The following is an 11,269-nucleotide window of genomic DNA, read 5'->3' as shown; positions in this document are numbered from 1 at the left end:
ATTGCCTACAAAGCCTAAGGCCTCAGGTTCAATTACCCACATAAAGCCAGATGCACAAAGTGGCACATCTGTCTGGAGTTTATTTGCAGTATACTCAAGGCCCTGGTATGCCCATTCTGTCTGTCTCTCTCTTTCTCACTCTTAAATAAATAGAATTGTTAAACAAAAAAATCACAGGCTGGAGAGAGGGCTTAGCGGTTAAGGTGTTTGCTTGCAAAGCCAAAAGACCCAGGTTCGATCCCCCAGGACCCACATAAGCCAGATGCACAAGGTGGCATATACATCTGGAGTTTCTTTGTAGTGGCTGGAGGCCCTGGCATGCCCATTCTCAATCTCTCTCTCTCTCTCTCTCTCTCTCTCTCTCTCTCTCTCTCTGTGTGTGTGTGTGTGTGTGTGTGTGTGTCTGCCTCTTTCACTCTTGCAGTCTCTCAAATTAATTAGTCAATTAAATTTAAAAATCACAAGTGGGGGATCTGGGGAGATGGGTCAGCCATTAAAAGTGCTTGCTTGAAAACCCTAAGGACGTGGGTTTGATTCCCCAGCACCCATTTAATGCTGAGGCAGAGACCCCCATACCCATACACACATGCAAATGAAAAAGTACAATTTAAAAATAAATTAAATAAATAAACAATATGAGGATATCACAGTGTCCTTCCATATTAGTTATCCCATCCCTGCCATTCAGCCTGGACTTGAGGACTCGTCCTGGAGCTGGTTCTGTCCTCAACCATGCTGGTTCAGAGTTTGGCTGAGGGGTACTGAGGGGAAATACCCACATACGGTTACTGGTGAGTGCAACCAACTACTAAGGAACAAATGATATTATTTTTTTTAAGTTATTTGTGTGCACTTGGGGGGCACATGCCATGGCACACCTATGTGGACACAGACAACTTGGAGGTATCTGTGTTCCACCTTCTCTGAGACAGGGCTTCTTGCTGCTGGCCCGTGAGCCTCAGCCTTCCTGGCTCCACCTCCCCTTGTCATAGGCACAGTGAGGTCACAGGTGCATGGCCCACTTTGTATTCCGTGCTTTACATGGGTACTGGGGAGCTTTGTAAGCAAGCCCCTTTAGCTGCTGAGACATCTCCTCAGCCCTCCCTTTCATTTACTTGTGCATGGATGGGGAGTGCACACCCCAGTGCACGTGTGGAGGTCAGAGGACAACTTGAAGGTATGTGTGCTCCTTTCCCACCTTCCAGGAGCCCGAGTCTCTTGCCCTGCCAGAAACTGGCCCGTGAGCCTCAGGTTCTCCTGGCCCCACCTCCCATTGCTGCCGGGAATTGGGGTAACAGAAGCATGTACCATTCTGTGATGGGGAGAACCAATCTCAGATCAGCAGACACTTTAACTGCTGAGACATCTCCCCAGCCCCAAATAAATTAATTTTTAATCTAGCTAATCCAGAGGACAGAGAAAGAAACTCTCCAACTTAATGTTATTAGGTGCACTCCATATTAAATTAGATAAGGACAGGAGAGAAAATTACAGGCTATTTTAAATTAATCAATATTAATATAAAACTTTTATCCCAACTGTTTAAAAAAAAAAAAAAAACAGAATTCATCAGGATATAAAAAAGAACACCAGGGCTGGAGAGATGGCTTAGCGGTTAAGTGCTTGCCTGTGAAGCCTAAGGACCCCGGTTTGAGGCTCGGTTCCCCAGGTCCCACGTTAGCCAGATGCACAAGGGGGCGCACGCGTCTGGAGTTCGTTTGCAGAGGCTGGAAGCCCTGGCGCGCCCATTCTCTCTCTCCCTCTATCTGTCTTTCTCTCTGTGTCTGTCGCTCTCAAATAAATAAATTAATTAATTAAAAAAAAAAAAAGAACACCAAATGACCAAAACAAGTTTCACAAACACAAAGATCACTTAAAATTAGTTAAAAGGAGGGACTGGAGAGCTGGCTCAACAGTTAAGGTGCTTGCTGGCAAAGCCTGACATCCTAGGTTCAATTCCCCAGTACTCACTAAAAGCCAGATGCACAATGTGATGCATATATTCAGAGTTCATTTGCAGTAGCAGGAGACTCTGGCATACACATTCTTTCTCCCTCCATCTCTCTTTCTGCTTGAAAAAATAAATAAATTTTTAAAATTAGTAAAAACCAGGTTATCTGTATGTATACTTCATAATATTCAATAGCATTGGGTATTATTCATCACACCAATGGTGAATTCTTAACAAATCACAAGATGCAGGTGCCCAGCCTCTCAGAACGCAAACACTGAGCTTGGGGCTCACTGGTGTGCAGAAGGCAGTGGCCTGGGAACACGGCTCCGGGTTAGAAGCACTTGCTTACAAAAAGCAGAAGCAAGCTGCCCTTGCTGTGAGGAGGCATCGACTCATTCCTTCAGATTATTCCTTGCAAACACGTCCTAAGAAATAACCCAGAAAAAACAATGTCAAGTACCTGCTGTGTATGTGTGCCTGTGTGCACGTGTGTGTGTGTGTGTGTGTGCGCGCGTGTGTGTGTGTGTGTGTGTGTGTGTGTGTGCGTGCGTGTGCGTGTTATACATACACATGCCATGGTGTTAGCTCTTCCTTAAAAGTCTGGTAAAATTCAGCAGTGAATCCATCTTTGCCTGGGCTGTTTTTGGTTGGGAGATTATTGATAACTGTTCGGATCTCCATGCTTGTTATAGGTCTATTTAAGTGTGTATGTGGAGGTTAGAGGATAATCTCAGTGTATCTGCAGGCAAACACCAAACTCTTGTTGCCATATCTGGCGTCTGGGGCTCTCTTGGCATCACCTGGGTCCCAACAGCCTTGGGTAACCCTGTCCCTCCAGCTCTGCCAGGTCCTTGTTGCCTGCAGCACCCAACCTCCCTCGGCCTGGGTCCAGTCCCGTGGCAGCTCTCCTCAGCAGGAGTCTCCTCAACAGGTCTTGGATCTCCATGCTCCAGGAATGTCTATTAACACCATTGCTTCTTAAGCTTTTCCAGGAAATAGAAAAAGAAGGAATTCTACCAAACTCCTTCTATGAATCCAGCATCACCCTGATACCAAAACCAGGCAAAGATAGAACAAAAAAACAAAATTACAGACCAATTTCCCTCATGAACATAGATGCAAAAATTCTCAACAAAATATTGGCAAACAGAATACAAGAATATATCAAAAAGATCATTCACCCTGACCAAGCAGGCTTTATCCCAGAGATGTAGGGATGGTTCAATATATGCAAATCTATAAATGTAATACATTATATAAATGGGTTGAAGGACAAAAATCACATGATCATCTCATTAGATGCAGAGAAAGCCTTTGGCAAAATCCAACATCCCTTCATGATAAAAGTCCTACAGAGACTGGGAATAGAAGGAACATATCTCAATATAATAAAAGTTATTTATGACAAGCCTACAACCAACATATTACTAAATGGGGAAAAACTGGAAGCTTTTCCACTAAAATCAGGAACAAGACAAGCGTGTCCACTGTCCCCACTTTTATTTAATATAGTACTGGAAGTCTTAGCCATAGCAATAAGGCAAGAGACACACATAAAAGGTATTCAAATTGGAAAGAAAGAGATCAAGTTATCATTATTTGCAGATGACATGACTCTATACATAAAAGACCCTAAAGACTCTACTAGCAAACTGCTAGAGCTGATAAAAACCTACAGCCATGTAGCAGGATACAAAATGAATACACAGAAATCAGTAGCCTTCATATATGCTAACAACAACACACAGAATATGAAATAAGACAATCACTCCCGTTCACAATTGCATCAAACAAAATAAAGTACCTTGGAATAAACCTAACTAAGGATGTAAAGAATCTCTACAATGAGAACTTTAAAACACTCAAGTGAGAAATTGCAGAAGACACTAGAAAGTGGAGAAACATCCCTTGTTCCTGGATTGGAAGAATCAATATTGTGAAAATGGCAATCTTACTAAAAGCAATCTACACATTTAATGCAATCCCTATCAAAATTCCAAAGGCATTCTTCATGGAAATAGAAAAATCAATCCAAAAATTCATTTGGAATAACAAAAAAACCTCGAATATCTAAAATAATACTGAGCAACAAAAATGAGGCTGGTGGTATCACCATACTTAATTTTAACCTATACTACAGAGCCATAGTAACAGAAACAGCATGGTACTTGGTTTCACTTCTTGGCTTCTTTTCTTATCTGAATACATGCCTTCTTAAACTTCCTTATTAAAAACACATTTTATACTTATAACTTTATTATTATTGTTGTTATTGTTAGTACAAAATTTAGAAACTATTTTTAAATGAAATCTATCTGAAACACAGAAACTATAAGTTAGTTGTAACTACAGGGAAAACATGAACAGTCTGGCTTTTTTTTTTTAATTTTTTTTTTTGGTTTATTTTTCTTTATTTATTTGAGAGTTACAGACAGAGAAAGAGGCAGAGAGAGAGAGAGAATGGGCGTGCCAGGGCTTCCAGCCACTGCAGACGAATTCCAGATGCGGGCGCCCCCTTGTGCATCTGGCTAACGTGGGTCCTGGGGAATCAAGCCTCGAACCGGGGTCCTTAGGCTTCGCAGACAAGCGCTTAACCGCTAAGCCATCTCTCCAGTCTGGCATTTTTAAATAAGTTTAAATTAGTGGCTGTTTAAAACATTTATCTTATTATAAGAAACACAGAGAAACAATTTTTGATAAAAAGTATTTACTTAACATAATCAAAGCTGGATAAAATTTTGGTATATCTGGTTTGTTCTTTTTTTTGGTTTTTCGAGTAAGGGTCTCACTCTAGTTCAGGCTGACCTGGAATTTACTATGTAGTCTCAGGGTGGCCTTGAACTCATGGCAATCCTCCTACCTCTGCCTCCTGAGTGCAGGGATTAATGGTGTGCACCACCATACCTGGTAGGTTCATTCTTTTAAAAATATGCGCAGAGGGCTGGAGAGACGGCTTGGTGGTTCAGGCACTTGCCTGCGAAACCTAAGAACTCAGTTCGAATCTCTAGGTCCCATATGGCCAGACACACAGTAATGCAAGCACACAGTGTCACACATGAGCACAAAGGGGGTGCACACACCTGGAGTTCCTTCACAGCAGCTGAAGGCCCTGGTGTGCCGATTCTCTCTCTCAGGTTTGATTTCCCAGATTCACATAGAGCCAGATGCATAAAGTGGTGCATGCATCTGGAGTTGGTTTGCAGTGTGGCAAGAGGCCCTGGTGCCCCGCCCCCTCTCTCTCAGATTGGAGAATCTTCTGAGACCCTCAAGCTCTGGAATTAGTAAAAGGAGACTGGCTCAGAACAAGACCAGGACCAGGAGGAAGAATGATTGGGGCTGACACCAGACACCCAAAGTTCTACTCAGGCTTTTACAGGTGAGCGATGGCACCATAAGAACACACACAGAAAGAGAGAGAATGAAGAAGAGGAGGAAAGAAGGGGACAAGAGGGAGAAGGAGATGTAATAATAAGAAAGTAGAAAACAGACCCTTTGAGCTGGCAGGCACATGTTTTTAATTCCAGTACTGGGGAGTCTTAGGGAGGAGAATCATCATAAGTTCGAGGCTAACCTGAGACTACAGAGTGAGTTCCAGGTTAGTCTGGGCTAGAATGAGACCCTGCCTTAGAAAATTAAAACAATCAAACAACAACAAAAAAAAAAAAAAAAAATCAGAGCCTTTAAAATGGCCTCTTTTTTTCCTCTTTGAAATTGGACAATATAAAACCTTAAAAGACACAACCTTGTTTCAAAAGAGAAGTCTTTATATCTTAATGCAACAATTTTAAGTTAAAACTCAGCTTAAAACTGGACATGGTGGTTTACTCGTTTAATCCCAACCTTTGGGAATAGAGGTAGGAGGATTGTCATGAGTTTGGTGCCAGCCTGGGACTACAGAGTGAGTTCCAGGTCAGCCTGACCTAGAGTGAGACTCTACCTCAAAACAAAACAAAACAAAACCAAGCTGGGTGTGGTGGCAAACATCTTCAATCCCAACACTCAGGAGGCAGAGGTAGGAAGATCACGGACAGTTCGAGGCCACCCTGAGATTACATAATGAATTCCAGGTCAGCCTGGGCTAGCGTGAGACCCTACCTCAACCCCCACCCCCAAAGTTATCTTAAATTTACCCAGATTTGTTTTTAAAAAGCATTTTATTTATTTATTGAGAGATCGAGCGAGAGAAAGAGGCAGATAGAGAAAGAGAAAATGGGCACACCAGGGCCTCTAGCCACTGCAAACAAACTCCAGATGCATATACCACTTTGTGCATCTGGCTTACATGGGTACTGCAGAATCAAACCTGGGTCCTTAGGATTCACAGGCAAGTGTCTTAACCTCTAAGGCATCTCTCCAGCCCAGGCATATCCAGATTTTGAATTATTATTTCTTGGGATTGTATCCATAATTTTTACTATGAAAGGAAAATTCAACATAAAGATATTTGACAAATACATTTATATGTATATATACATATATATAAAATCATGGCACTAAAAACTTACATTTAGCATTTGTATGTTAGAAACTTTTTGTTTTTCCCCCAGGTAGGGTCTCACTATAGCCCAAGGTGACCTGGAATTCACTATGTATGTAGTCTCACGTTGGCCTCAAACTCACAGCAATTCTCTTACCTCTGCCTCCCAAGTGCTGGGATTAAAGGTATGTGCCACCATGCCTGGTTGTTAGGAACATTTTTGTAAATGAAATCTATAGGGGCTGGAGAGATGGCTTAGTGGTTAAGGCATTTGCCTGTAAAGCCAAAGGACCTACGTTTGATTTTTCCAGGGCCCATGTAACCAAAATGCACAAGATGACACATGTGTCTGGATTTTTTAACAGTGGCTTGAGGCCCTGGTGCACCCATTCTCTCTCTCCTTCTCTCTCCTGTCTGACTCTGTCTCTCAAATAAATAAATAAAAATAAAATATTAAAAAAAGAAATCTATAGCAACTAATCTAATAAAAGACCTTTAATTTTACATTTTGGATGTGTGATTTTTTTTAATCTTTTGTTACCCAGAACTATTAAACAAATAAAATAGAGTTAATTATTTTTAGAAGCTATTTTGGAAGGAAATTATTAAAAACCTATGTATCTGATGCTAAATCTTATAATTTCATGAGATTTTTCTTATGAACACACACACAGACATCACACAGCACAATGAAAAAAACCATTAAGAATTTACTCCCAACATATAAATAGCACTCTATGTGCCTTTGTGAGATAATTAAATATTAGTTAACTAGAAAGGAACCTTTCTCAGTATAAGGCCAGAATGCACAGAAGGCAGTGTATTGTTGAGGGCGGGTTTATGGGTGTTAAAGCCAGTTTCCCCATGCCAGTGTTTGGCACACTCTCCTGTTCCTGTTGTCTACCTTATATCAGCAAGGGGGTGATGTCCACCCTCTGCTCATGCCATTGTTTTCCCTGTCATCATGGAGCTTCCCCCTCGAGCCTGTAAGTCAAAATAAACCTCTTTTTCCCACAAGCTGTTCTTGGTTGGGTGATTTCTACCAGCAATGCAAAACTGACTGCTATAGGGAATGAGGTCTCCTAAACACCGCAGTGAAGGAGGAGCTGGACAGAAAGAAGAAGCACTGTGAAGCCCTGCATGGACATCTGGGCTCATCTCCAGGATGCATACATGTGGATCTGCTCCACCCAGCACAGCAATAGCATTGAGACCTGACCTAAAAGAAAGAAGCTTGATTGAGCCACTGAGGACACACATAGAGCGTGAGCCAGAACTGCATAACGAAGGCGCTGAGAGCCAGCCCACTAAATGTTGAATGGAGCGTGGGGATAACATTCCTCACAAGCTCTGACAGAACCTAGCACTGCGTAACAGATTACAAAAGTAGAATCCAAAATTACTTGACTTTCAGAGGGCTGGTAAACCCCAGTTTGCGTGGTGCTGAAGTCAGGTTCGCATTGCTGGCAGAAATAACCTAACCAAGAGCAGCTTTTTGGTAAAAAGGGTTTGTTTTAGCATATAGATTCTAGGGGATGCTCCACAATGGCTGGGGTAACATTGGCATGAGCAGAGGGTGGACATCACCCACACCCTGGGCCAACATCAGGTGGACAATAGCAACAGGAGAGTGTGCCAAACACTGGCAAGGGGACACTGGCTACAATACCTTTAAACCCACTTCCAACAATACACTGCCTCCAGGAGGCCCTAATTCCCAAAATATCCACCAGCTGGGAACTTAGCATTCAGAACATCTAAGTTTATGAGGGACACCTGAATTAAACCACCACATTCCACCCCGGCCCCTATAATCTGATATGCATTCAGTCGAACTTTGAAAGTCCCCATAGTTTTTATCAATCCCAATGATGTTCATACATTCCCCCTTAAAAAACCATAATGGGACAGAATAAACACTCACACTGCAAAAGATGTGTTGGGCATAGCAATGAAATATTCAATCAATACAAGATTTAAATAGGGCAAACATCACTCTAGCTCCAAGTCCAACAATTCTAGTCAGTGACAAATCCCCAAGTTCAATAATTCTAACCAGCAACAATTCTCTGGACTTCCAATTCCACCCCTCCAGCTAGGCTACTCACAGTCCTGGAAAACTTCATCTGGGGCTGGCAGTTTTCCTTAGCAGCCATCTCGTGGTCCTGGCATCTCCACTGGGTCTCCATTGCAATCCACAGTTCATCCTCATGACTCCATTGGGTCTCCATGCAGACATCCAGCAAACCTGCTTCACACTACCCATGGCTGTTTCCAAAACACAAGATCGTGTTGCAAATTCAATGACCCTCTCTTTCCTGTATTTTTTATACTCCATGATACCAGGTAGAGTGCCAATTTGTTAATCCCGGGGGGAATAAGTCAGACTTTGAACACTGGACACTCCTTGAGAACTCAGCCTCCTTCAAAAGAATCTACATTCTTCCTGTTGCCCCAGTGCAGGTCAGCTGGCCCAATCTCAAAGGTTGTAATCTCTCATATAATTGCAGTTGAACAGGCAGAAGTTTTGGTCCAAAGATTTCATTTTTTTCTGTGCCATATCCCTCTGCTCACACCAGTCTATTTCTGTGCAAAGCAATCCTTCACAACTTCTCAGGATACTGGCATTACAGCAAGCCTCTCACACAAACTGCTTCTAGCCCAGTCCAAGCAACGCTCTTTCTCACCCTCATAAGCCAAACCTCACAGTCCATAGTTCTTATTGCATTCAGGTCTTTCAACTCTGGCCAGAATAGTCCACCAAGCTGTACTTACAGCACTACAGTGTCAGGAGCTGCAGGGGAGCTCTTTGACTTCAGGAGCTACAGGTGGTCTTTAATCTCCTAACACAAAGGCCTTATCCTACAGCTAGGTGAGATGATGCCAGGCATTATTTAACATAAGGCATAGGCACCTGAGTTCTATCTTCCGTATATAAGCTTGTGTCTGCCTGAATAAGCCTGAGCCTTGATCAGAACTTGTCTTGGCTCCATTCCTTGTGTTCTTGTCTCAGATTCATTCCCACTCCCTCCTTCAGAGTCTGTTTTGACCTTTGTGCTGCAGGCCGGCACACTACAAGGCATCTCTTAGGCCAAGGTTTCAAATCCTTCCACATTCCTTTTAAAAATCAGCTCCAGAGGGCTGAAGAGATGGCTTAGTGGTTAAGCACTTGCCTGTGAAGCCTAAGGACCCTGGTTCGAGGCTCGATTCCTCAGGACCCATGTTAGCCAGATGCACAAGAGGGTGCACACGTCTGGAGTTTGTTTGCAGTGGCTAGAAGCCCTGGCATACCCATTCTCTCTCTCTCTCTCTCTCTCTCTCTGCCTCCTTCTCTCTGTCGCTCTCAAATAAATAAATAAAAACAAACAAACAAACAAAAATCATCTCCAAGGCTGTAGAGATGGCTTAGTGGTTAAGATGCTTACCTGTGAAGCCTAAGGACCCAGGTTCGATTCTCCAGGTCCCACGAAGGCCAGACACATAGGGGCACATGCGTCTGGAGTTTGTTTGCAGTGGCTAGTGGCCCTGGTGTGCCCATTTTCTCTCTCTCACACACACACTCTCTCTCTCCCTCATTCTCTCTTTGTCTCTAATAAATAAATTAAAATTAAAATTAAAAACAAAGGAAATCAGCTCCAGGCACAGCTCGGTGTTGCACGTCTGCAGGAGGTCCTTCATTTCCCAAGGTTCGCTGGGTCATGGTGCCAGCCTGACTGAGAAGAGGACGCTCCCGGGAGACGAAGGAGGAACCACCTCCTCCTGCTGTTCAAGTACAGGGGCCTAGTGAGCAAAGGGAAGAAAAGCAAAAGATGAAAATGGCTAAATTCGTGATCCGCCCGGCGACTGCCACCGACTGCAGTGACATGCTGCGGCTGATCAAGGAACTGGCTAAATATGAATACATGGAAGACCGAGTAATATTAACTGAAAAAGATCTCCTAGAGGATGGTTTTGGAGAGCACCCTTTCTACCACGGCCTTGTTGCGGAAGTGCCCAAAGAGCACTGGACTCCGGAAGGACACAGCATTGTTGGTTTTGCCATGTACTATTTTACCTACGACCCATGGATTGGCAAGTTACTGTATCTTGAAGACTTCTTCGTGATGAGTGATTATAGAGGCTTTGGTATAGGATCAGAAATTTTGAAGAATCTAAGCCAGGTTGCCATGAAGTGTCGCTGCAGCAGCATGCACTTCTTGGTAGCAGAATGGAATGAACCATCTATCAACTTCTACAAAAGAAGAGGTGCTTCCGATTTGTCCAGAGAAGAGGGATGGAGGCTCTTCAAGATTGACAAGGAGTACTTGCTAAAAATGGCAGCAGAGGAGTGAGGAGGAGTGTTGGTGTAGACAATGACAACCTCTATTCTATGTTAGAATAAATTCTCAACTTATCTTGCTTTCTATTCTGTACGTAGTGAAATAATAGAATGAACACCCATTCCAAAGCTTTATTACCAGTGGCATTGTTGCATGTTTGAAATGTGGTCTGTTTAAAATGGCAATCATACAAGGGGCTGCACGCGTCTGGAGTTCGTTTGCAGAGGCTGGAAGCCCTGGTGCACCCATTCTCTCTTCCTCTATCTGTCTTTCTCTCTGTGTCTGTCGCTGTCAAATAAATAAATAAATAAATAAATAAATAAATAAATAAATAAATAAATATATTTAAAATGGCAATCATATATGCAGTTTGGAGTCAGAATTCTTTTTTTTTTTTAACAACCTTATCCTATTCTTTTTTTGTTGTTGTTCAGTTTTTATTTATTTATTTGAAAGCGACACACATAGAGAGAAAGACAGATAGAGGGAGAGAGAGAATGGGCGCACCAGGGCTTCCAG

The 11,269-nt window shown here is 42.8% G+C and overlaps 1 protein-coding gene across 1 annotated transcript; it reads left to right on the top strand.

The window, feature by feature from the left end:
- The first annotated feature begins 10,096 nt into the window (after positions 1–10,096).
- Positions 10,097–10,762, top strand: LOC123455577 (diamine acetyltransferase 1-like). The gene has a single exon (XM_045136909.1). The coding sequence runs from the start codon at positions 10,241–10,243 to the stop codon at positions 10,760–10,762; it is 522 nt and encodes a 173-aa protein (XP_044992844.1). The 5' UTR covers positions 10,097–10,240.
- The last annotated feature ends 507 nt before the right edge of the window (positions 10,763–11,269 follow it).

Source organism: Jaculus jaculus, chromosome 17 (genome assembly GCF_020740685.1).
Source record: "Jaculus jaculus isolate mJacJac1 chromosome 17, mJacJac1.mat.Y.cur, whole genome shotgun sequence".
Lineage (NCBI taxonomy): Eukaryota > Metazoa > Chordata > Mammalia > Rodentia > Dipodidae > Jaculus > Jaculus jaculus.
This window is presented reverse-complemented; position numbering and strand designations above follow the sequence as displayed.